The 27,161-nt window shown below is 40.4% G+C and overlaps 1 protein-coding gene across 2 annotated transcripts in view; it reads left to right on the top strand.

Annotated features, from left to right (window-relative positions):
• Positions 1–26,918, top strand: part of LOC149153483 (uncharacterized protein At3g49140-like) — a 297,229-nt gene extending 270,311 nt beyond the window's left edge. Inside the window, exons 11-13 of one of the 2 annotated variants that reach the window (XR_016262519.1) lie at positions 6,165–6,260; positions 14,399–14,506; positions 26,403–26,918. Coding sequence is in view for 1 of the 2 variants with exons in the window: in XM_089439338.1 (XP_089295464.1) it covers positions 6,165–6,260; positions 26,403–26,507 (201 nt within the window). In the remaining variant the exon portion in view is untranslated. The remainder of the gene's footprint in view (positions 1–6,164; positions 6,261–14,398; positions 14,507–26,402) is intronic. The other variant, XM_089439338.1, reaches the window with a different exon arrangement.
• Positions 26,919–27,161: the final 243 nt, after the last annotated feature.

Raw genomic sequence — 27,161 nt, 5'->3', positions numbered from 1 at the left:
GAGAAGAACGCTGCTCGAGAATCTGATGAGGTCATATCAAATGAAGAAGGGTCAAACAATTGACTCCTTCCTTGGAGGACTGAATGAGATCCGAGATTAGTTGACTGCTATAGGAGTGACACCGGATCAGGAGCTTATGGTGAGGACAGCCCTGAATGCTGTCTCAGAAGAGTGGGAAGTGTTTGTCCAGAGCATCCTGGGTAGAGGGACTCTCCTACCTTGGGACGAGATGTGGGCAGCTCTTCACCAGGAAGAGATCAGATGACAGTCAAAGACAGGTAGTAGCAGCAGAGAGATCAAGGTCAAGTAGGAGGAGGAGGATGTGGCCCTAGCATCTGAGGGAAAGCACGAAAGGCAAAAGAAGAAAGATCTCTCCAAGATCAAGTGCTTCCACTGTGGGGAGATGGGTCATTATGTGACCCAGTGCCCAAGGAAAAAGAGTAAGGGAGAGTCTTCTAAGACTAAGGCATCGCCAACACGGGCAGAGAAGGAAGTTTTGACAGACGATGATCGTGCCATGAGTGCACACGCGCCACTTGAGCGAAAGTTGGGAGACATCGAGCTGTAGTCAGGCGGACTACAGGTAATGAGGGGCAGGATCCTTGAGGTACCCAACCTCTTGGATTAGACCTTGCTATGGGAGCCCCGACGAGGAGTGGCAGGACTGGCTGAGTGGGTAGAGACGGATGCGGATGGAGTGGCAAAGAGAGCTACAGCGCAGGAGTCCTGAGACAGCCCGAGGCTAGCAGGCTGCAGCAGTGCAAGAGGCGCAGGAGTGTTGCACCAGTGCAGGATGACACAGAGAGGTGTGCAATAGTGCGAGATGCAAGGAGTTGTTGCAGTAGTACAGAGGTCAAAGAGGGAGCACTTGTCAGCGACAGAGGGAGGTTCAGCATTAGTGCGTGTCTCTAGCCCAATAGGGAGGTCAGATTGGGAGATCAGTTACTCTCTTCTCAGTAACTGAGTTGCAGTGCAGCAGTGGGCAGCATGATGCAACATGATGAGAGGAGGTGCAGTGCAGATGCAGTGTTGGGAGGAAGGACCAGCAGCAGCACGGATGCAGAGGGAGTTGTCCTACAGATGCAACAATGGCAATGGCAGAACCATGGGCAGCAGTGCAGAGGATGGTCGGCAAGAAGGCCTAGCATCAGCACAGGTACCAATGCCGGATGATCAGAGTAATACTCAGTGAGGAGTATTGCTAGAGCATAGTCCTCGCTAAGAGGGAGTGTTGATTTGGGGTAGCATCGGATGTACTCTAGCGACGAAATTTGGTGGAGAGGTTGGGGCACATGAGATCTCCAATACCCAGAAAGGGTTTGGGCAAATTGTACACATATCAGGAGATATTAAAATAATTAATATTTTTAATGGACTTAGGGAAAATAAAATATTAATGTGTGTTAATATGAATCCGTGTTAGAGTGGTCCAAAAGACATGGATCAAGCCAGATCTAATATTAGCCTTTGATTAGGGACTTAATCTCAGCCGTTGAGATGTCAATAGGAAAAGTATAAGAGGAGACTTGAGGGTCACTTGGAGAAAACACCAAATGATCAGTCATTCTATTCTCTAGAGCGGCGTTTGCTAAGAGAGATAGAATCAGTGATCGGGAGAGCAGCTGAGGGGCATTGAGTATAGAGAAATAGAGAAGGAAGAGATTGTGTCGGGAGAGCAGCGCAGCAACCAAGGAGAGTGATGCAGAGCCAGCAAGGGCTCACATAGGGCCACACAGAGGCAGCCAAGTGTTGGGGAGAGCACCAGAGAGGCCAACGTGTCTGACGCAGAGGCCTAGAACGCTGATGCAGGGCCTCTTGGGGCTGATGCAAGCCAAGAAAGGCTGATCCAGGGCCAACGTAAGACAGAGAGGGGCTAACGCAGTACAGATTGGGCAAACGTTGGGGTTGCAGAGCAGTTTTGTGCTGAAGAGTTGCCGAAAGGATTTTCTGGGGTTTTAGCCAGGAGATTTCTCTCAATCTGTGAGGTATAGCTGCTAAGGAAATTTTCTGTTGGGTAGGCCAGTTTCGGCACCCAGATTGTACTTTGATATTGCTTAATAAGAAAACCCTCAGATAGCTGCACCAATTTTCCCGCATTGGGTTTTTCCGGGGACATTGGTCCAAAAATAATGCTGTCATGTGGTGTGTTTGTTCTTGTTTCTTTTAGTTGCTGATCTGTAATATGTTGAGCATGCACTAGTGTTTATTTTCAATATTTACTTTGTAAATAACTTGTTAAAGAATAATAACAAGTAGGTAGGAATAAATGAGAAAAACTGCATGAAGGGTTTCTAAACTAAGTAAACTTAGAAACTTCAACATCCACAAACAGGAAGACTCTCCTGGCCTCTGATAGATCTGGCACCATCACTAACAACCTCAAGAACTCTGCTATGTAATGCTCTAGGTTGTCTATCTTCCTGAGCTGGGTCAACTCTCTCAAGTGTACCTGAGGTCAAAATGCTCCATCACCCTCCGTGTAAAATCCTCATAAGAGGTCACACTAGCATGCCCCAACATAGATAGCCCATGGAACCACCAATCATGAGCATCTCCCTCCAAGTGCAAAGTTGCCATTTTAATGGCTTCGGCCTTTGTCATTTGGTTAAGATGAAAATATTTGTCGAGTTTTTCAGCCCCTGCCCTAGCGGTGCACTTGGAATAGCCATCAAAAGTAGGGAGGAACAATCTCCCAACTGTGCGCTGCAAATCTGTACTCTGCATAGATGACCCATCAAATCCCTTGCCTTTATTGCCATGCTTGAGCTATCAAAAGTCCTTGAAAATCAGAGAAATTCGAAACTCTTCTCCCAGAGACTGATACTTGCAGAAATCCCCTAAGGGCATCTTATCCATGACTGGCTTCCACTGGTTCCTGTAGTAAAAAATGTGGGCATAGTAGATCTGGGTGGCCCACTGTAAATGTGAGGGTGGCACTGAGGGTTGGTATTATCAATATGGTGGGATGTGCCTAAACCTTCTCCTGTGATGAGCTCCCCATGGCTGCCCCAATTACAATTCTGTTGTCTTATTGCCTCCACTATTTCTTTCTGCCCTTTTGCAAGATCATTCAAAGCCTTCAAGACACTTTGGAAGACTGCATCCTCCTTGCTAGTATCCGCCATGTCTGTTTCTACAATTTCCTGCTCAAGAACCTCCAGATCAGGGCTAATCTGCAATTCCCTTTCTCTACTCCAGTATCTATGCCTTTGGTAGGTTATGTTCTGCTCGTCTTCTAGGGTCATAGAAAGGGTTTTTCCCCACAGTTGGTCAGATCACAGCTCTGATACCACTGTAATATTCCTAATAGGAATATTCAGCAAATAACAGAAACAATGAACTACTACAACTACATAATTCAGAAACATACAAGCACAAATATTAAATACCAGAAATATGAGCCAAATTTTGAGCCATTGTATTAATAATAGGAAATTTGATTAGAACAATGAGAATAGAATAATGTGGGCTTGCTACTGCAATCTTAAGGCAAAACCTAAGTGTTACCAACAATAAAACACATGCTTTAAAATAATAATTTTTCTTTCTTCTTTTGCTTGTTACATAAGAAATACATCTTGACATGAGTACAATGACAATTATGAAGACTGAAACTAGTTATATTTTCCAACACCATTGCCTCGTTTTCCCTCCCTTTCTCTCAAGTACGAATTTTGCCCAAGGGAGTTCGAATTTCTTTTTTGGTGTGGCCCCTACACTCCACTTCCCTTTTAATTTTTCTCCTTTCCCTAATGTTTGTGGCCATCAAATCCCAAAATGCCAAGTGGGGTCCTCCTAACCCACTTCTCCTAAGTCTAATCATGCCAAAGTTTGCAAAAAGGAAATGGTGTAGCAAATTTTATCGAGTGGGCACATCACAAAAATTGACTACTAGCTATTGTGTTATTGATGCTATGGTTTGAAATTTAATTTCAGCATTACTTAAATTCACCTAGTTACTATTTAATTGAGATCATAAGGATGTTATTCATCTCGGATTGGAATTTTCACTCAACATTTGAATGTTTGCATGATCATCCGTACATTTGCACAATGACTAGCTATTCATATGGTCATCCATATATACTGCTGTTGTTGGGTATCATATGAATCTATATGATTTGGTGGCTGCCCAATCAGATAAAATGTTTCCTTTTTGTTCTCTTCTCATATTTTTTTTTCCTGTTTTAAATTTTCTGGAAAACCAACCTAGCTTTGAATAAGAGAAAATGAACCTAGCTCGTCTTCTAAAACCAGAATTGTATTTCTCTCTTTTCCAAAAAAAATCCTTGCTTAAAAGTGACGACAACAAAATATAGTTAGTTTTCTTTCCCAAAAATTCTTTGATTTCTCAATGTGTATCGAACAACAATACTTTGTCTGTCATTGATCTATGTAATCCCTTGTCCTTCACTTTGCTTCAACTCCCTTTCATTGTGGCTTTGATGCCATATAATAAAAATAAACCAAACAAAAAGAAACCAAGAACTCAAGAGAACTTGGAAGAGAGATACTTAGATTATGAAATGAAGAGAGCACATAAAATTTTATTGTAAAGGAATGAAAAATACCCTAAGTGTATAGTCCCTAGATGCTTCAACCTTAGTGTCTTAAAATGCCTTAAATATTATTTTCTTAATACATCACTAATACATGATTTTGACTAAGTCATCATAAAGTGACTTTCTTAATATGGTTAAGTCTATAGTCTAGATGACCATTATTAACTAGATAACTATATCAATATGTAGGGACTAACTTCTAGAGATTTTGACACAAAAAGACAACGGTTTAAACTAGCAAAATTATTGTATATCCATATATAATTCTAAGGTACAGGTAAATTGTAATATTCTAGGGCAATTTCCTTCTTAATTTGCCTAGGGTTTTCTGCATACAATTAAGGTTTCACCACAAAAATTTCCCTTTTTCATTCAATCATGAGAATAATTAACACAGTAATCAATATAGTTCCAACAATAACGCAGCCCAATCAATTAACATGAAAACAGTAATTCATTAACACAGTATTGTAATGCCTCCCGTAAAAGATCCAGAACAAGATTCAAATCAATTAGAACTAATGGTGAACAACTGTACTTGTCTAGCACTAAAAGGTAGCCTGAAACAGTATTTAATTATCACTTCTTGCAAGCCTGGAATGAATGACCTAGGGTTTTCAACAAGTCAGGTCCTGGAAGAGTAGCCAACTGCTGGAAATGACGGACAAATCCTGACTCAACGCTTATCTTAAACTCGCCCTTCGACTATTACTCGGAATACTCCTACGCAATGCTACCTGTATGATTTGGACCACTACAGGACTCAACGCGATTGCTTGATCTGCTTGTGTGACCTTCTGTTCAGCTTCAACCTCCCTCAGATAGTTATCATGAGTGCTTTTTAGTACAATTTTGCATGTATTCAGTCAAAAGGGGTTACACTCTGTCTTAATGTACTCGATTTTGTGGGCACAGACATTTCCAATTACTAGAGTGATTTCAACCTACTGGCCTCAGACTCCACTGCAGCTACCTCAGGGTTGAACTTGCATGGGTCCCCACCTGAAGACAGACTCGTTTCGCCCTTAGATTCTTCCTCTATTCTGCCTTAATTTAAACTGTCTTAACTTCAGAACTTTGCCTCGGCCTCTGGTCATAGAATACCCTTATTCCAAACCTCAGAATGATTGCGACCTGCTTCAGAAGTTTAGGATTTCGTTCCTGTTGTTTCCAGACAGATTTGTAGGCATAGAAAATTAGGTCGATCTGCCCTAGTATCTCCACAGAGTCTTGCTGCCCCCTTAGATGAATAATTTCTGATTGAAGCATGGAAATTAATATCCTGAATTTTTTTTAACAATGTGTTCTGATCTAGCAATTGCAGTGATCCTTTCAGAACTAAAACCTATTGATGAATATGTGCTGAAATTAGAAATTTTGTATTGAAAACTTACATATCACTTCGTGTCATTGTATTATATGTGAATAAGTTTTATATACATAGTCATGTTTTGTTTGAGAGTCAGTGATAAAAGTTCCAAATACTAGCGATGTCTTATAAATACTATTCCTGGCTCTGGTGATCAAAATGTTGATTCAAATTTTAGGGAACATGGATACTTTTGAAAAGTTTTCCATTTGTTGTTTGTGATGTTTCTATAGGAGGCATTTCTCATTGGAGTGGATAGTCTTGGAGTGGACATAAGAGTTCACTGTGGAGCTGAAGTCCACACAGTGCGAATTGCATTTGACTGCCGGGTATGAAGTACTGTATTTTTGTCAATGAATAAGAACCTCTATAGTAAATAGGATTCAATATACACAAGCAATCTTGATTCCTATGATTTGGTTGAAAGAAAAGATGGACTTCTCTTATTTATAGAATAACTGCTCTGAGCAAAATTATTAGTGTTCACAGATAATTCGAGCGATGGTTACTAGTCTAGCTATTCACTTTATACTGAGACCTAGTGTAACTCCTGGTTGTAGAGTTTTGAGATCAACAAACAAAAGAAATTCCAAGCAAAGTTGATAATGTGGGTGATGATTCCTAGTCTAGCTATTTACTTTATACTCTAGTGTAACTCTTGGTTCTATAATTTTGAGATCATCGTCAGCGACAAAACAAATTCCAAGCAAAATTGATGTAGGATATGAATCATGATTGCACTGTTCTAGTATATACTTACAGCCATTCCACTCTATCAATCCACTTTCATGCTGAACACAAAAGACATCTTACCTCATTTTGACAAATTATTCAATGGCAGCAAATTGCCAAATAGGACACATGGAGCAGGAGAATGAAGTATATTTCAGGACCCAACAAGATCTGCAAAATATCATGATTGTTGATGTTCACTTGGACAACCAAGCATTCACATGCTGGGCATCCCATTTTCAGTTGTTTGCTACCACAAGTCAACAAACTATCTAGCAATGGAACAACTTCAAAGCAGTTTTTCTGAAGCAATTATACGCCCTTGGTTACAAGGACTCCATGTTAGCACAATGGTTGCAGTTTTGACAGCTAGCAAGTCAATCTGTGCAACAATACATTGACTCATTGAACCAACTATCCATCAAACTAAAGTACAAGGCCCAGAAGAGACTCTATAAAATTAATTTCTGGCTTATTTCCTCATTTCAAAAGAAAATTAGAGATATTTGAGGTCACTTTGCTGGAGCATGCCTTCAAATTGATTTAAATTCTAAGCCAAGATGTATAAGGGATCTCCCAAGTCTATTCACTAGTCATCAACCATCACAAAAAGATCCCTACGTGAATACGTTTCTTCTCTTCACCCTCTTCTACCTCTTCACAAAGAATGCACACAACAGCAGTGGCCAAATTAAGGGCTGGCCCATTCCACTTCTAGCAATCGGCAGAAGAAATATCGTTGCTATCACAAGAAGCTTGGCCATTCCTTTTTTGTTTTAATAAATATAAAAACCAAAAATGTTTGACTAGCAAAAATAATTGTTTTAATAAATATAAAAACCAAAAATATCCTCTAATGCATCTATCTTCCCGTGCCCAAGGAAGATCTCCTTGTTTGTCTGCCATACCTCTAGTCCTAGGAAGTAATGCATCAGTCCCAAGTCCTTCATCTCAAACTCAGCTGCCAAGTCCCTCTTGCAGTCCTCTATGAGCCCTGATGACCATGTCAAGAATAGATCATCCACATACAATACTAGGATGAATGGCTCACCTCCTACCATTAGATAGTACAAGCTGGGATCTGCTTCGCTCTTCACGAAGCTCATCTATTGCAAGTAGCTTTCTATCTGACTATACCATGCCCTGGGAGCTTGCTTGAGGTCATATAGCACCCTTTTCAACCTACATACATGCGTGTCTCTTTCATATGTCTCAACACCCTTTGGTTGTTTGATGTACACCCTCTTCTATCACCACATTCAAGCACTGGGAAACTGTCTTGACATCCATCTGGTGAATCTGCCATCCCATCTGTGCTGCTAGAGATATCACAACCCTAATGGAAGTGTATCTGGTCACTGGTGCATAGGTCTCCTCATAATCTATGCCTTCCTTTTGCACATACCCCTTGGCCACAAACCTAGCCTTGTACTTCTCCACGCTGCCATCTGCAGCATACTTGATCTTGAGAGTCTACAACTGACCTATCCACAAATCTAGGTGAAGCATCAAAACTGATAGCTTTTAGACTTGAATGTAAAAATACACAAGAGCTATTTTGTAAAAATAATTTATTATATATAAAAATGTACAAGTGATGTTCAAATATTACAATGAGGACCCGCATATATACCTAAGCAAGTGTCCTTTCGTGACTGGGCATGTCTTTTAGACATGCCTTTTCACTTAACTTAATGACTATTTAACATAACCAATATTTGATTATTTAATATTTACATTTATTTTATTTATTTACTTGTTATGAATTATATTCATAACATAGCCCTTTCTTCAGAAGCTTTGTCCTCAAAGCTTTAATGCTGCCGATTTTCTTCACTTAGCGTCAGTCATCTTGATGTATATAATCTGGCATTCGTCTCGTCATATAGCTTATCAATAATTATATAAATTAATTAATGAAATTAATCAATCTATATAAATTAATTAAGTTATATATCTATATATGTATCCCTGAATTGTTGTCCGCTCTTTTTTTTAAAGTACGTGACGAATCACTCCACTTGTCCCGCAAAAGTTTTACCTATTGAGATGGTCAACGGGATGGACGAATGATGACAACGTTAGAGGAAGGGTTGACTATTTATGAGCGCCGCGGATGAGGCAGCATCTGAACAACGGTCCAGGGTTGTCGAGATGGTTGAACGTAGTAGTAATGATAGATGGGCGGACAAGAGCAGCATGAAAACGGGAAACGGTTTTGGGCGTTAACTTTGTTGCGGAGGCAGACAGACGGGGAAGGGTTTATACGATGGACAGGAACGAGACAGGGAATGTGGACATGGTGACTTATGTGGATGTCGGCAGTAGGTCAATGATGGCAGGGACAGTCGAGCATGGAAATCGGGTGCTATCAGCAAATAACCCACGTGGACGAAAGTCGGGGTGGGTAGAGGAGCAAGAGGTGTTGGAGGTTGATATCTTATTGCATTATGTATTGACCCAGCCACAATTTTATTTTGACTGAGCTAGTGTGAATGGATGCCAGACCATAGTCATTGACCCTTCGACTAGGCACACCTCTCGACGATGGGGTAGCAACATCTCTTAATGGCGGCGTCTGCGTGGCTTCCTCTTCGGTTTGTATGGAACAACAACTGTCGGATAGTATCATTCACAGATCTAAAAATCCCCACCAATATAGGTAGCGCCTCGTGGTCAATCACAACCCTCGTATGCTTGGAGGTTTGAGACTATATTTGTCAAAACCCAAGCTCTGATACCACTGAAGCATCAAAGCTGATAGCTTGTAGACTTGAATGTAAAAATACACAAGAGGTATTTTGTAATAATAATTTGTTATATATAAAAATGTACAAGTGATGTTCAAATGGTACAATGAGGACCCGCATATATACCTAAGAAGGTGCCCTTTCATGAATGGGCATGTCTTTTAAGACATGCCTTTTCACTTAACTTAATGACTATTTAACATAACCAATATTTGGTTATTTAATATTTACATTTATTTTATTTATTTACTTGTTATGAATTATATTCATAACACTAGTCATGGCCTCCCATACATCATTGATCATGATGGAGTTGTGCCCCTCCTACCACACTTGATGCTGTGCAGCCTCCTCATAACTGGAAGGTTCTCTATCGACGACCTCTATCACCAACACCTTGTACCTGTCTGGTTGTCTGCGCTCTTTGGTGCTCGTCCTAGGAGCTCCTACGAACTCTTGTGCATCTCTCAATGTTTGAAGCACCTCTCTACTCCTTTCACTGGTGGTGGTTGGAGCTTCCTGCTCCTCATCCTTCCCCTGTTGCTTCGTCTGCTATGAACTCATAGGACCTCCTGCACCTGAGCTAGTGCTCATGCTGGTAACTATACTAGTACTCTGCTATCCCAGTGGACGCTGCTCAACCCTTGGAGTTTTTGCCGGCCCACTTTGATCATCTATTGGCAACTTGTGAGATCTCTTGAAGGCTTTCTCCTCCTGGAACTTCATGTTTTGTCTCACGATGATCCTCCTACTACCAAGAATATAGATTCTGTATGCCTTGGATGTTTCACTATACTCAACGAAATAATCCTTCTCTGCAAGTCTAATCCAATTTGGTGTGTTTATCATCCGATGGACCGACACATGACAATAGGCTATGCTGGCAAAGATCTTGAACTGTCAGACCTCTTGCTTCTTCCCTGTGAAGACCTCCTCTGGTGTTATCTTCCCCAACGCTTTGTGAGGAACTTTGTTTTGTACGTACACTATTGTGCTACATGCCTTCACCCATAGAAACTTTGGGCATATCCTGGTCATATAACATTGCCCTCGCTACTCCAACAATCATCTTGTTCTTTCGCTTGAACATATCGAACCAAGACTGATATACTACACTCTAACTCCTCTTTACATTCACTATATGAACTCACCGAATCAATCTGCTAAGCCACACCACTCGGTATAGGCATAATCATATTATAGAGGCAGAAATACACCGGAACAATACTTTCTGTGCACGATAACTCCAATGATCTAATTGTTTCATCAATTGACATTTATGATAATTCGTTGATGAAAAATAAACAGTGTAGTGCAAATCACTTTTTTGCTTTTCATGTGAACAAAAATTTTCATTAGGAAGAATGGATAAGGAAAATAAATGGTCCATCGCACCAAAAAGAACCTGTCTATTTACTCCAGACATAATCACTAGAAGAGCTATGGATGCTTTGAGTTAGTATGAATCAATTCGATATAACATTGCCAGGTATTTGGAAAGTTTATTCAATAGATTCTATTTTATAAATAGGTTCAGTCGCAATTTAAAGGATCAAATTAGAACAAATTGGATAGAAAATGAAAATTTGAATAATGTAACGAAAGATACAATTGACCGACATTCATCAAGTTGGAAAAAAAATCAGAGAGAAGCTCAACGACCCCATTTTGCTGTGGGTTGTATGGAGTTGTCCACTCTTTCCCGATACCCTCCTTCGCACAAAACCCTGTGAAGGCTTTATCTGTGTACTTGCCTCCATTATTCGTACAAAGCACCTTGATCTTTTTACCTGTCATGTTCTCCACAAGAGCCTTGAACTCATGGAAGCGACTGAAGACCTCGTCCTTTGTCTTAAAAAATTAGACCCAAGTCCTGGAGAAGTCATCGATGAAGGCTATGAAATATTCATAATTCCTGAGAGATTTGGTAGACAATGGGCCACAAATATCTGAGTGTATCAACTAAAGCACACCACTAGCTCTACTGTCACTCCTTGGGAACGCTACCTTTGCGAACTTCCCAAGTACATACCCTCTGCATACATCGTCATGTTCTGTGCTCAATTTTGGAACTCCTATCACAGTCTCTTTGAGCAACTTCAGTGCTCCATGATGTAAGTGTCCCATCCTCCTATGCCATAACTCTTCCAAATCGTTGCCACTGCTACTGTTGTTGTTGCTGCTAATTAGTGCCTTTGGAGAATCAAACTGTAACTTATACAACTTGTTGCTTCGAACCCCAATCTGTTTGACCTTCTTCCAACTCTAGTGCTTGATGTACACCTTCTTCCCCATGAAGTAGACATCATACTCCTTATCCTATAGTGCAAAAGCTGGAATCAGGGTCATGCCCAAACTTGGCACATGCAACACATCTGTAACATTGTTGCTCTTGCCTAACTCCCTCTGAATGTTGATGGTACCTCTCCCAACTGGAGTACACTTCATCTTGTTTCCCATCTGTATCTGGAAGTCCATCTCCTCTTCTTTGTAGCTGGAGAAATAGTCTCTAACCCCTATCATATGTGCTGACGCTCCACTGTCTATGTACCAGACACTTGTGGACGTGGAGCTAGAGAGGCAAGCTATGAGAGCGAATTCATCTTCTAGCCTGGAAGGCAAATCCTCAATATCCGCTAAAATTGTTTTTTGCTTCCCCCTCTTTTCCTTCTTTCGATTAGGACATTGGCTGACATAGTGTCCATGCTGACCACAACTAAAACACTTGACTTTACTCAAGTCTTTCTTATTATTATCTCCTTTCTAGCTTGATCCCTTACTTGAACCCTTCTTCGCCTTCCCTTTTCCTGCTAGGGCTATGTTTTCCTGCTTCTTGTCCACCTCCAGAGTCTTGTCGCTGCTACTAGTACCATTGACCAAGTTGAGCCTTAGCTCCCTCTGAGTGAAGTCACTCGATAGGCGATCCCAACCTGGAAGTGTATCTCGCCCAAAAATCACTTGGACGAACATGCTCCATTCCTTGGAAAACCCATTCAGTGTTATATGTACTAGCTCGCCGTCACTTGGCTTGCCTCCTACTGTATCCAATTCATCTCAGGAAAGTAGAACTTTGGTGAGATAGGATGTAACATCCTCGCCCTTGAGCATCTTGATGTTCCTTAGATTCTCTCGGAGAATCAATTTCCTGTTCTTTATAGGATTCTGGTACAGATTAATGATTACATCCCACATATGCTTCGTTGTGTCCTCTGCGATATGCGAGACAATATGATCCTTGACTCCATCAAGGATAATCCTCTTTGGGTTGGCCTTCTCCTTTTTGTAGGTGGCCTACTATTGTGGATCTGTTAGTATGACAATCACATTCTCTGCATGCTCATCCAATAGGAATGACATTCTGGCCTTCCACACACCAAAGTTGGAGGCTCCATCTAACCTGTCCTAATCTCTCAAACCTGCTATGGCCATCTCTGGAAATTTGGAAATGTAGTGAAACACAAATCAATATGGAGAAATTGAATTGGGTTAAAATTGTCGGCGTTCTCTTCCTGTGCCCTGTGCTGATTTACTCTTGCAAACCCTCTGCTCTTAGATCTACTCTGATATTGCAGCAACTGGAAATTTAATCTTCTATGTAATGGAGATTTGTTTTCAGAATTTGTTACGACAAATAACGATTAATTCACTACTGCAATCTTCACAAATAAATATAGGAAATGAGAAGCAATGCACACACAAATAATTGACACTAGTGCTTTTGGACAAATGTCCCTGGAAAAACCCCAATGTGGGGAAAACTAGTTCTACAAATGAGGGTTTATATTTTTAATACATTTTCAGCAATTTGAGAATTACAACAGCACCTTGGCTCTCATTAACAAAGCTCTAGCAATTTTTTTCTTCACTAGCAAAAATAACTAGAACTGCAAGTTCCCTTTTGCAAAATCAATTCTGCCCTCCTTTGCCTATTTGCACCTCCTCCTCCTGCTCGCACTGGTGACTGGAAATGCACACTGCTGGCTTTGGGAAATCCTTTCAGTGTCTGGAAATTCGTTCCGACAATTACACTGCCTCTTGCAACACACTAAGGCCACTCGCACTCATAGTATTCAAAGTTGGAACTGGTGATTGGACCAATCCACCTATCAAACGGGTTTCAAACCAGAACTGGTCAAACCGGAACTCATCAGATCTCAATGAACTGGTCCTTAAGAAAACACATGAAATTATTAATTTTTAATGAGGAAAACTATTTTTAAGATTTAAAACCATGATTCCAAACAAATATAGACAAAATATGCAAAGTTTTCTCATCTATATACCATGTAAAGGTGAATACATCAAAATGGCACTAAGTGCAATACATATCAGCAACAAAATACACAATTAATGAGGCTCTAAATGGCCTCTAGAGTCCAAAACCAATGCTACAAGCTGTGTTAAAATTGGTAACTAGGGACAAACTCCACATGGCTCATCTTATTTATGGCAGCTGATATTTTTCTTGGATTCCTCTCTCCGAGAGGTGTAGGATTGATCTAGAGGTCATCCGATTCTGACATATACAAATGAAGTTATGAATTTATTTTGATTATGGACAAATTGTCAAGGTTGGCCAACAAGCTTATGTAGGCTCAAAAGCCCAACAGTCATGTCTATTCATGCTCAATGTGGCATATAAATAGAAGGTGACTTAGCCTCATTTGGACACACACACACTTCACACATCTCTCTCTCTCCTCATTGATTGGGTACGGATTTCTGGGCTTCTCTCTCTCTCCACACGTGCGAAGGAAAGGTTGTTTTTCTGTTGTCCCTGCGTTGACCAGATTTGACCGAAAACTTCAGGAAGTTGTTTTGACTGCGTTGACCATGTGCTGACCTCCTTTGACTACGTTTTTGTGAGGGTTCTCTATTTGGATAGGCCACATGTCTAGGCTCAGAAATCAAGGCTAAACGTTGACTGCAAGTAGGGTTCACTGTAGGTTGACTGTTTGACCAAATTTTCACTGGGCTGATTTCAGGCTGTTTTGAGGGTTGATTCATCTTGCTGTTTGGAGGCCGAAGTTGACTGAAGTTCACCAAATTGTTGAGGGTCAAATCTGCCCTGTTGCCGAGCATTGACTTTTCTGGTTAGGGCTCTTTTACTGTTGTTATAAATATCAGATTTGTAAATTGTATTGTCTCTCTCTGCTGAACTATTGAAGACTATAAGAAGAATTGATCAAGGGTTTCCCCACATTGGGGTTTGTCTCTGGTTGGTACCACATCTTGTGTCCTCTTGTCTTGGCTTGTCTTCCACTGTTTATGTTTATGTTCTATCAACATTTTACTTACATGTTTATGTGATTGCTAAATTGGATATTGATATTGGGTTAATAAAGAAATTGAAGTAAAATTGCTCTGAAGCATAGAACATACCTGTAACACCCAGTGATGCACAACATTTACTTATTACCAAGCTTTACTATTTACTGTCAAGTTTTTCTTCTTTATTATGTTGTAACTTGAATTATTAAAGAATTAGGCTGAAAAGCCAGAACTGATTTTGGTAATTGTTAATTAAAAGAAATTTGATCAGTTGTAAAAAGAACTGAAGAAACAGTTTAATAACTCCTAAAAAACAGTTACAAGCAGTTGCCCATATGATCCTTTAAAAAGGAAATGATAGAACCCTGGAAGGGGTTGGAAAATAGATGAATGAGGGCTTACTGTGGAAAAGCTTCCTTGAGCTGGATAAATTAACCAGTGGGAAGAGGTTGTGGATAACAGTCGAAGGGTACAAGACTTGAGGCTAGACATAGTCTTGATGCCCAAGGTACCAGACTGTCCTCATCCACTGATAGGAGTTGGAAGAGCTCAGAGGGGGTTCTGGACATAATTGCCAGATCCATGGCTGGGTGGTGAGACTTCCAGACGGAGGAAATAATTGCATATTCATATTTACAGTAGGAAAAACAGATAAGTACTCTCTAGTAAGAAAGATTAAATTGTTTTTGCATAATAAAGTAAAAAAGTAGCATGCAAATCAATTACAGTAAGACTGTTATTAAAAGTTAAATAGGTATATACTGCTTTCTGTTGTATTTCTAGCCTGTCCAGAGTATTGCAGACACTGATGCATGACTAAAGTAAAGACAATAGGGAATCTGTGATCACCAGAGAGTACCAAAAGGAATGCACCAACTATTTAAGTAATAGTATAAGAATGAATTACAGCAGAATAAATAATGTTCCTATTTATTTTCTGCATGTCAATTATTTTGAAGAACTCCTCGAATACCGAAATCAGAGTAGACATTTTATGAATTCCTAGAAATTCTGAAGTATTTCTCTATTTTGGCAGTATTAGGAAAATGCAAAGCAAATGGCAGAAACCTTGAAATTTCATTCAACAGTAAGAAGAATGGAAAGAAGAGAAACACTGTGAAGGTTATATGGCTCTGGGTTGGGATTCTGGGTGAATCCCCCACAAATTCACAACCACCATAAATCACAAATTACATACACAGGGTTCGCTACCCAAAACTGTGGCGTAAAGAACAAAGATAATCATATTGCTACATCAAAATCAAATATATATAACTAACATAACAAAAAAATCAAAACAACGAATATCCACGAGATGAATACAGTATTTTAGGCGGCCAACCTGACCCTGGAACTCAAACCCTGACCACAACAAAACTTCACAAGAATGAAACAATGAACGGTCTAAAATGGTAACCACGAGTTAAATACATAAAGACATTAATTTAACATAGTTGTGTATCTACAGAACTCCGTAAAACCCTTATCAACAATTCAAAAATTGATAACATCGTATATCTTAACGGGTTCTTCATTTATCCACAAAAACTACAGTACTACAAGTGTAGCCGTAGCTTTCTAGCCGGCATTAAACACCTTAAAAGATTCTAATGCATTAAAATGGCACAGTCCCTCCAGTAATGAGGCCTGTAGTCTGAAAAATACAATCGCCAGGATCAACCTGGAAGAGTACCAACCTGAAAATTGAACGCAACAACTGATGTGAGAGAGGGGTTTCATTCTGAATCTCTCTGGAACCATAAACAATCATACCGCAAGATTAGACATGGAAAGCGAATCAAAAAGAAAGAATTAATAGTGAATTTCGGTGCAGAGGATGACTTACCTGACAGAAGTTGTCGAGCAGTGAAACGCATAGGGTACCTGATAGAGCCAGAGCTGCCATCAGGGTTTCCTCAGATCAAATCAAACCACGAAAGTTCATTGCAATAGTTGAATAAGTTACTCTGGTTGTGAAGTGAACCAACAACTCCTTCCGTTGCAGAGACTCCAACCATCAGCGATTGACCTGCTACCTGGAGCGAGAAGGACGAATCCGATTATGTATCAAAGGAGGAGCTTTAAAGGAAAATTAGCAAGCAATACTGAAGAGTCTAGATTTGTTACACCTTACCTGCAAAGCTTGTCGACATGGTCCTGGCGGGAGGAGGTGCCTTACAACCATCCGGGTCGTTCTCTGTTGCAAAGCCAAACAATAATGTCATCGCAGAACTCAAATGACCCTTACCTCACCGCAAAAAGCATTACCCTGCAAGCTAATCGCCGAGACATCAAGACCGTGGATCTCTCCGATCCAACGGTGAGGATGGTGCCAACTGTCAGAGTTCGAGACTGTTCCATCTAAGATTCTAAACCCTTCTGTAATACATTAAATGTTGATGGTCAATGTACAGACCTCAAGTTCCCTTCACGTTAATGGCGAGGTGATCCCAGATGCATGCCAGCACCGATTAAGTTAATGCTTAGGGTGTCAACACTTTAATCCCCACCGCCAGATAGACCCCTTATGTACCACCTTAATGTGATTAATTAATGAGATTTTTTTTTAGTATGTGTATTTTATATGGTTATTTTGTTACAATACCATCGATGCCTAAAATTAACATGGTATCGAAGCTGAGGTGAAGACAAAGCCCAAGCAAGAGTGAAAGAGCAATCACCAAACACAGTTGGACAAGGACAAAAGCTTCAATGTGTTCTTCATCTTACTTCCTGGCTAAAGACAAACCCCATGATAAATCTGACTATCCTGGATGGAAGATGTCTCTTGATTTGACCTTGGAAGAAAAAGAAGTGATGGATTATGTGCAGGGTAAAATCCCTAAGCCTCCTTCAAATGCACCCTCTGCTGCAAAGACCAAGTACATTAAGTCTGAAGTCAAAGCGAAGAAGATTATCAAGGATTCCATTGATAAGCAGCATTTGGTAGCCTATATCTCTGAATTGAAGACCTCCAAGGAGATTTACGACAAGCTGATCGGCATGTTCAAGGTTAGTAATGCTAATCGAATTCTCTTTCTCAAGAATAAGTTGAAGGATATTAAGAAGGGCAAGGACGAGGACATCCAATCCTATTTCTTGAGGATTACTGAGATCAAGAATGATCTACTCTTGATTGGAGAAGTCATTCCTGACAAGGAACTTACTCTCACCACCCTTGGAAGACTCCCACCTGAGTGGTATGTATTTAGAACTACTATACTCAACAATGATTGAATTCCAGGGTTTGAAGAATTGATGTCAAGATGCATTCAAGAAGAAACAAGAATGGTGGAACAAGAAATGCCTTCTAATAGAAGCAACCCCACTGCATTCTCCGCTCATGCCAAGAGGAAGAACAATGCAAGTTCAAAGAAGCAAAGTCAAGGAAGACCAGGATTCAAAATTACAAGGAAGGGAAGATGCTTTGTTTGCAATAAGTTTGGCCACTATGCAAGGGAGTGTCCAAATAGAAGGGACACATCGCATGATGATGATCACAATCATTCCAGGGGCAACTTCAACAACAACGATCAAAGGAATGGCAGGTCCAATGGCAAGGGAAAAAGGAATGCGGGACATTAAGGAAATGGTTGACCCTCCAAGAAATCAAGGAACTCTAGGTATGAAGAATCCAATGTTGTTAACAATAAGCAAAAGGAGTACTATCTTATATTGACCCTCTCCACTGCCTCTCCCCCAGACACTTTGGGAAATTGGTTGATTGATAGTGGTGCCTCAAGGCACTTCACCGGATATAAGGAAGCCCTCTCTAATCTGATAGAAAAGGAGACAAAATTGGGGATCATCCTTGGAGACGATGCCACCTATCCCGTGAAGGGAGTAGGGAATTTTACCCTTCAATTGAATCAAGGTAACATTATTCATTTGCAAGAAGTACTATATGCACTTGATCTCAAGAAGAACCTGGTATCTATCTCGGCAATGGAGGACAAAGGATTCAAGGTGGCATTCATCGATGGAAAGGTACGTGTTTGGAAAAGAAATTTTGAAGATGCTTTTACTCTTGGGTTCAGGGTTGACATTTTGTATCAAATTGGAGGAAGTCCATTGGGAGCCATGTCTTGTGACACATCTCTACAATCTGAACTATGGCACCAGAGGTTTGCCCACCTCATTATAAGTCCCTTCCCAATGTAAGACAAATGGTGGCATGTATGCTCGAGTTCAAAGTAGAGCATGAAGGTGTATGTCCGGGATGTGTCGAAGGAAAACTTACAAGGGGACCATTCCCCTCAAGTAATAGAAAGACCACAGATATATTGCAATTGATCCACTCCGGCATATTTGGTATGATGCCCGTAAACTCTTTGGGAGGATAACTATATTATCTCACCTTTACGGATGATTTTTATCGCAAGACCTGGCTCTACTTCTTGAAGAATAAGGATGAAGTGTTCACCTGGTTCCGACACTTCAAAGCCTTGATCAAAAACCAATTCGAAAAGAAAATCAAGATATTGAGGACTGATAATGGGACCGAGTACGAATCCAATGAATTCCAAGATTATTGCAGAGAAGCTGGCATTAAGAGGGAGACTACAACGCCATACACTCCTGAGTAGAATGGTGTGGTTGAAAGGAAGAATCACTCTATTGTAGAAGTTGTTCGTGCCATGTTTCATGATCAAGGCCTTCCGAAGTTTCTATGGGCTGAAGCTGCAAACACGCAGTGTATGGTCAAAACCGATGCCCTCATCAAGCATTGGACTCCAAGACCCCTGAAGAAATGTTCATTGGTAAGACACCTGATGTCTCTCATTTTAGAATTTTTGGAAGCCCCGTATATTGTCATGTGCCGAAAGAGAAAAGAAGCAAATTGGGTGCATTTGGGAAGAAAGGAATCTTTGTGGGCTATAGTGAAAATTCTAAGGGATATAGAATTTATGTGGTTAGTCAAAAGGAAGTTGAGATAAATCATGATATCACTTTCGACGAAAATATGGCCCTCAAGAAGATCAACAACCTTCCTATCTTGAGGAAGGACAAAGAAGCTGACACCGAAAATCAGGGTGAAAAAGAGGATGAAATGATGCCTGATGTTGATGAACCTGTGGATCTTATTGATCCTCCTCATAAGCCTTCCTTGTCCAAGAGGAGACCCTCATGGCTTAGGGAAACTATCGAAGATGCCGAGAGACACATTGCACCAAGGGGGACTTTTCGTGAAAGCAAGAAGCTGAACAGGTACCAAAGATATTTGACTACCATGAGCACTATCATTCAAAATGAGCCTTCATCATTTGAAGAAGCTGTGAAGAAGTATGGAAGGATGGTATGAATGAAAAATACGAGTCAATTATGAAGAATGATGTCTGGGATGTGGTCCCTAGACCTAGGACAAATCAGTTGTCACCTCTAATTGGCTCTACAAAATCAAGCATGGAGCTGATGGAAGTGCATAAAAGTTCAAGGCTTGCTTTGTTTCTGGAGGCTTCTCTCAAAAGGAAGGTGTAGATTACGATGAGATATTTGCACCTGTTGCTCGACACACCACCATCCGCTCGATCATAGCCCTTGTTTTGCAAGGATGGAACCTACATCAGATGGATGTCAAGACCGCCTTCTTGCATGGTTCGATCAAAGAGGAAGTCTATGTGGAACAACCTGAGGGATTTGAGGTTCATGATCGGGAATCTCATGTATACAGGTTGAAGAAAGCCCTCTATGGATTGAAGCAAGCACCCCAGGCTTGGTATAAGAGGATCGATAGCTATCTAATGAAGCTGGGATTCACTAGAAGTGAAGCCGTTCTTAACCTTTACTTTAAGGTTGAAAATGATAAACCTCTCATTTTGGTACTTTATGTGGACAACCTCTTTTTGACAGGTGCAAACCCTCTCATTCACAAATGTAAGAGGGAGCTGGCTTCTAAATTTGAGATGAAGGACCAATGCACTGCTTCCTAGGGTTGGAGGTCTGGCAAAAGCCAGGTGAAATTTTCCTCTCTCAAGGAAAATATGTTGTGAAGATATTGGAAAGATTTGGGATGATGGACTGCAAGCCTGTGACTACCCCGATGAAACTTAACTTGAAGAAGTTATGTGGTAGTGCTGCTGGACCTGAATTGGGAAATGCTTCTGAGTATCGTCAACTCATAGGAGCACTGATGTTCTTGGTGAACTCCCATCCGAACATATGTTTTGCAGTTAACACAATGAGCCAATACATGGTTAAGCCTCATCATATACATTGGATTGTTGCCAAGAATCTTCTGAGATATCTTCGGGGCACAATCACTCATGGACTGAGATACAATGCTAAAAATGTGAGGCTGCATGGTTATTTTGATGTTGATTGGGCTGGTAGTGTGGTGGATCGCAAGAGCACTACTGAATGCTACTTTTCTTTGGGTTTTGCCTTGATATCTTGGATGAGCAGGAAGTAGAAATCGGTTGCCTTGAGCACTGTCGAGGTTGAATGCATAGTTGCTAGTATGGCCTCCTCTGGAGCTGTCTGGTTGAGGAAGCTCTTCAGTGAACTGTTTGGACATGTGTTGGATACCATTCTGATCCTCTGCGACAACCAGAGTGGGATTCAATTATCAGAGAATCCTGTGTTTCATGATCACTCCAAGCATATAGATATCAGGTACCACTTTATTCGGGATATGGTACAACGAGGAGCAATAAGGTTCCATCACATTGGGATTGATGATCAAGTCGTCGGTATTCTGACAAAGCCCTTGGGGAAGGTCAAATTTTTGGCCTTCCAAGAACGACTTGGAGTCGTGGAGAGACCCTCTTATGAGGGTCCTGTATGAGATGGACATTGAGCTCTGGGAGCTCCGGGGGGATTGGGGTACTTCTTGGAGCGGTGAGCAACCATAGGGTGAATGATTCAGCCTTCCCCTAGTGGTTTGCTATGTATAGGGTGAGTGGTTCAGCCTTCCCCTGCGATACCCCTTGGCAACATGTACGCAGGATGTGTGTTTCATCCTTCTCCTACTGAGACATCCTACCCATGCAGTGTGGGACTCATGGGAAGTACCTCTCATCTGGCCAATGGGTAGGGAAATGAGGCTAGGGACCATAATACTACTAGTGGATGCATCGTGTACTACCGTACTCCCTATGCTAGGATGACTGATATTGATCTGGGATCAATGGGAACTAACTTCGGGTCAGTAAGAGTGGTATGAGACACTCCCTTTTGATTGGAACTGACTTCGGGTCAGTAAGAGTGGTATGAAACACTCTCTTTTGATTGGGATTGACTTCAGGTTAGTAGAGAATGGTATGATGCATTCTCAATCACTTCTTCTTCTTCATAGTTCAGCAGAGCAATGCATTGATGGCAGAGATAGTACTGATTGGCAGATGGAGTTCTCCTTAGTTGAGAGAGAGTGTTAAAACTGGAAACTAGGGCCAAACTCCACATGGATCATCTTATTTATGGCAGCTGATATTTTTCTTGGATTCCTCTCTCTGGGAGGTGTAGGATTGATCTAGAGATCATCTGATTCTGACATGTCCAAATGAAGTTATGAATTTATTTTGATTATGGACAAATTGTCATGGTCGATCAGCGAACTTATGTAGGCTCAGAAGCCCAACAGTCATGCCTATTCATCCTCAACGTGGCATATAAATAAAAGGTGACTTAGCCTAATTTGGACACACACACACACACACTTCACACATCTCTCTCTCTCTCCTCATTGATTGGGTACAGATTTATGGGCTTCTCTCTCTCTCCACAAGTCAAAAGGAAAGGCTGTTTTTATGATGTCTCTGCGTTGACCAGATTTGACCGAAAACTTCAGGAAACTTTTTTTACTGCATTGGTCATGCATTGACCTCCTTTGACTGTGTTTTTTGAGGGCTACCTCTGTTTGGGCAGGCCACATTTCTGGGCACAAAAATCGAGGCTAAACATTGACTTTGATCAGCATTGACTGCAACTAGGGTTGACCACAGGTTGACTGTTTGACCAGATTTTGACTGGACCAATTTTAGATTGTTTTGAGGGTTGATTCATTTCATTGTTTGGAGGCCGAAATTGACTGAAGGTGACCGAATTGTTGAGGGTCAAATCTGCCCTGTTGACCAGTGTTGACTTTTCTAGTTAGGGCTCTTTTACTGCTGTTATAAAATATCAGATTTGTAAATTGTACTCTCTCTGCTGAATTATTGAAGACTATAAGAAGAATTGATCAAGGGTTTCCCCACATTGGGGTTTGTCCCTGGCTGGTGCCACATCTTGTGTCCTCTTGTCTTGGCTCGTCTTCCACTGTTTATGTTTATGTTCTATCAACATTTTACTTACATGTTTATGTGATTGCTAAACTGGATATTGATATTGGGCTAATAAAGAAATTGAAGTAAAATCGCTCTAAAGCATAAAACATACCATTGAATTCCAAAATTAACACTATGGGGCCACTGGCCTACTACAAGTCTACATATCAGTTGTCAACATGATCACTCCTCATCGTGATCAAAACTCATCACCACTACTAGACATGGGATCATCAACATGAGCTACATAAATAATCTGGGTCTGAGTTTGAGGACTCCTTAAATTCCTTTGCAGCCTCAGTAGTAGTGGTAGTAGTAGCAACAAAACTAGACATCAAAACTACAAATCACTAATAAACATGATCACTCATGAAACTCATCATTGATCGAACGCTACTAGAAATGGGATCGTTAACAAGAGATACATAAACATCATCTTGCTCAAAGTCTTCAGACTTGGATTGCTCAACCTTATAATATGACAGAAATTGAAAAAGTTTAACATGCCTAACCAATGATTTTGGTTTGAGTGAATGGTTCATCTCCTTGATCTTATAATGTGGTAGAAGAAGCTTAGCATGCTTAATCAATTATTTTCCTTTGAGTGAAGGGTACATTTTTGTTAAGGCCATGCTAGAGGAGTTCAACAATCAATACCAACAACATCAACAAAGTTCAACAATCAATGTTACCAAGACCAAGGTACTTAAAGGGCTTCATGGTCTTGATCAAATGCCAATCCCATACCCTCATGCATGATAGAATCAAATGGAAACATTGCAAACCCCCAAACCATGAAATCCTGAAAACCATTAAGCCTGTTGAATTTTGGGTGAAATCTAAAATTCTAGTTTCTCTATATGAAATCCAATGAGGTTGAAACCACTCTCAAACATCCTGAGTCATTTCATGGTAATTTTAAAAATTTAAGTAAAAGGAGAATTTAACATTACCATTGATTGCCAACATTGCTAGGGTTGAGATGTGTGAGGCAAATGAAAGGGGAAGCATGGTTTTCTTGGAGGGGCTATTTTTGGAGGGAAACAGCCCCAAGTTTCCCTCAAAACCACTTCAAAACTCACAAAACTGCATTTTGTGGGATCCGTGGCTGGCCTGGCAATAAATTGGCCAGTTTATGGGAAAACCAGCCGATTGTGTCATAAACTGGTCAGTTAGACCCAGAAACCCTATCCCACAAGGATTGAAACTTATTTTTCTACTAGTTGGATAGCTCAGTCTAATGAACCGGCTGGTTTTGAATACAATGCTTTGTAGACATTTTTCCAACATTATCTTGATCAAAAGAGCATGCAAAGTGTTTGATTAGACAGCCCTCTCAAAGAGCTTTCCAATAGTGTATGGCACTTGCTCAAACTCCCAAGGAATGAAGAGAAAAGTTGTTTTCAAGTGAAGGCAGTTTTAGCAAGTAGGGATGGCTTCAAGGCATCCAGGCATTCGGACTTATCCAGGGTGTGCTTACTTAATGAGCAGTTGGAACTTGGAACAGGCAGATGCCAGATTATACAGATTTAACCAGGCTTCAAGATTATCTAGATATCCAGGTATTCGGGGTTTCCCAAGGCAACCACTTAAGAGAAAGGCAGGATACTGTGTTTCTCAAGTGAGTGGACCCCAGACATGGCAGAATGAAGTGGAAGTACAGGTGGCAGGTCAATGATGTGGCAGATGGAGGACAGGACACATGGCATGATGATCTTACCTTCTTGATGTTCATTTCTGGATAATAGTATTTTCAATACATGGTGATGTATTGAATTAAGCCCTGTTCAGTTGAGATTAAACATTATATAAATGCTACATGGTGATGTTTCGCATATATGTGCTAGATGTCTCTTCTGAATTTGATTATTTGTGTGTGAAGTTTCTTCGTTTTATCATACGTCATGAAGTTCTGTGTGATGTATCCAATTTCTATGGTGATCATGATGAAGGAAGAACAGTTACAGGCCTTTACAAAAACCTTCTTTCCACATCAATGGCAGGGGCCGAGGAGGGCCACCCAAAGTAAAAGCCTTAAATAACAAAAGATAGTATCATTTCTTCAGCTGAAGAATACGTGTCAGCTATACAAGGAGACAACCATATCCCAGAAACATCAAGCAAAAACCACAATGCATTATTTTGAGATCCATGAGAAAACATAGCTGCCACACTCCTTTGAGCCACAGACAATCAGAGTTCAAACACTAGTTAGCAACCCCAATACTGAGTTTGAGTCTGCAATCTAGTTATTAATATCAAGATTTGAGAACTTGATCATGAGAGGCACCTTCTGGCAACAAGCTATTGCACTGGTTTTGTGATCAATACTAGGAGACTTGGCCAGAGAGGACTAACTGAAAGGATCAAGATCTGTGGTATTACAGCCAATGGATGCTGCAGAATACTTTTGGTCTTCTTGACTCTCAATCAAGCAAAGATATGAAACAAGCATTAGTGTCAAACCCTCAAGCAATGACTCTACAAGTAAGTTTTTTTTAGTTCTTACCCCATTCATCCCATATTTGGATGCCAAAGAAGCATTAATTCTCCTCTGCTGAGATATTACTTTTTTGTATAGGTGACTAGAATAAAAAGTTACTACTGTTTTCCTTGAAGCCTCCGTGATTGTGTCTTCGTCTATAAGAAAGTTCTGCTCCCAACTGATCTGGCTCTCACATTGCTTATCCTGGACCATCATTTGTCTTCTCACTCTTCCTTGTTCTGACAAATTAAGGATTGCTCTGCTGTTTCTTCTGTTGTTTGACCCACAATTCTTTTCTCAGTTGTGCATCACCCAAGCCAAGCACAAGCTCTTGAAGAGAGTTTCGAGAGGAGAACCGAGGTGGGTTAAACAGTTCGCATTGTTCATACCCTATAATTGTCAAGCATCTTCCACATTTTTGTCCGATCAGGACAGTCAGATTATATCCACTACAGAGCTCATGAAATGATGATAGTTTAAACGAGTGTGTATGCTGATGTTGGTTAGAACTTACTATATTTCATATTAATGCAATCTTATTGCGTTCTATAAAATTTCTCATGGGATTAGTTCCTTTTATGGGTTTATGATCCACTCTAAAGTCTTTCAACTGTGGATCATGTAGCCTTTCGTACCATTAATTTAGGAAGTGGTGACCCTTCATGAGTTGGGGCACTTTTTTATGGCAACAGCATTACCTTTTCTCCTTTACTTCCTTTCCTCTCCTCACATTTTCTTGTTTGCTCAAGTTGCCGGCATTGAGTTCAAGTAAAGAAATCACTAAGATCTTTTTTCAGTAAAAATAGCAAGGCTGATTTGATTAGTCCATCAAAATGTTTTTGAGTGGGATATGTGGTTTGATGTTTTTTGCATTCGGTTTGATTTATTTTACAATTTCATTTTGAATGGAGCATCGGGGATAAACAACACAGAGCTAAACCCTGTATCCACTTGATTCATGATTTTTTGCAGGCTAATTCTGGAGATGCTGCGGAGAGACAACTTCGGCGTTTGCTATTCCCTCGTTTTCGCCATAAGCAACGAAAGTCGCGTCGAGGTCGCTACAAGGCCAGCTAATGTTCATGTTTACCAGAGGGTTATGGGGAATAAGTTTGATTGATGTCAACATTGTATTTTGAAGTTCAGGTTTAAGAGCAAGGGTATAAATTGACTATCGAATTTGGTCAATCGTTTCGATTTTTGTAAGGAGCACTTGTGGGTGCATATGCACCGCAGTGTTTGTTCCATGTTATTAAAATTGCAATGATGTGCCCAAAAGCTTCTGAAAGTTCAGAGGGCATTTTTTGTATCTGCAGCAAATCATTGGAAGGCTGGAATACTAAGACTACTTTTGATTGTCAATATATACAAGTAAGAGAATAACTTAAGATGAACATTTCAAATTGGAATGGTTCCGGCAAATTCAGTAAGATCGAAATTCTTTATGTCAAGGATTTATAATGTGAGGGAAAGTTTTTTGTTTGAATTTTTTTGCTTCTTTGAGGCGTCTTTGATTGTTATTCCAATGGACTATGGTTTTTTTTAAGAACGTACGTAATTTATGTCTAATTAACGTACACTAGATTGATATAGTCGATGGGATCACTAGTTTCCTTGTTTTTTTGTATTTTTTCTTTTTATTATTCAAATTAATGAATAAAACTATCTACCATCCTGAATAGAGTTTGACTTGAGATTTTTCTTTCACTATTAGAATTTAAAAAAATACAA

This window comes from Pinus tabuliformis, chromosome 9, assembly GCF_031772625.1.
Source record: "Pinus tabuliformis cultivar Carrire ecotype Pingquan chromosome 9, CPIR1, whole genome shotgun sequence".
Taxonomy (NCBI): Eukaryota; Viridiplantae; Streptophyta; class Pinopsida; order Pinales; family Pinaceae; genus Pinus; species Pinus tabuliformis.
This window is presented reverse-complemented; position numbering and strand designations above follow the sequence as displayed.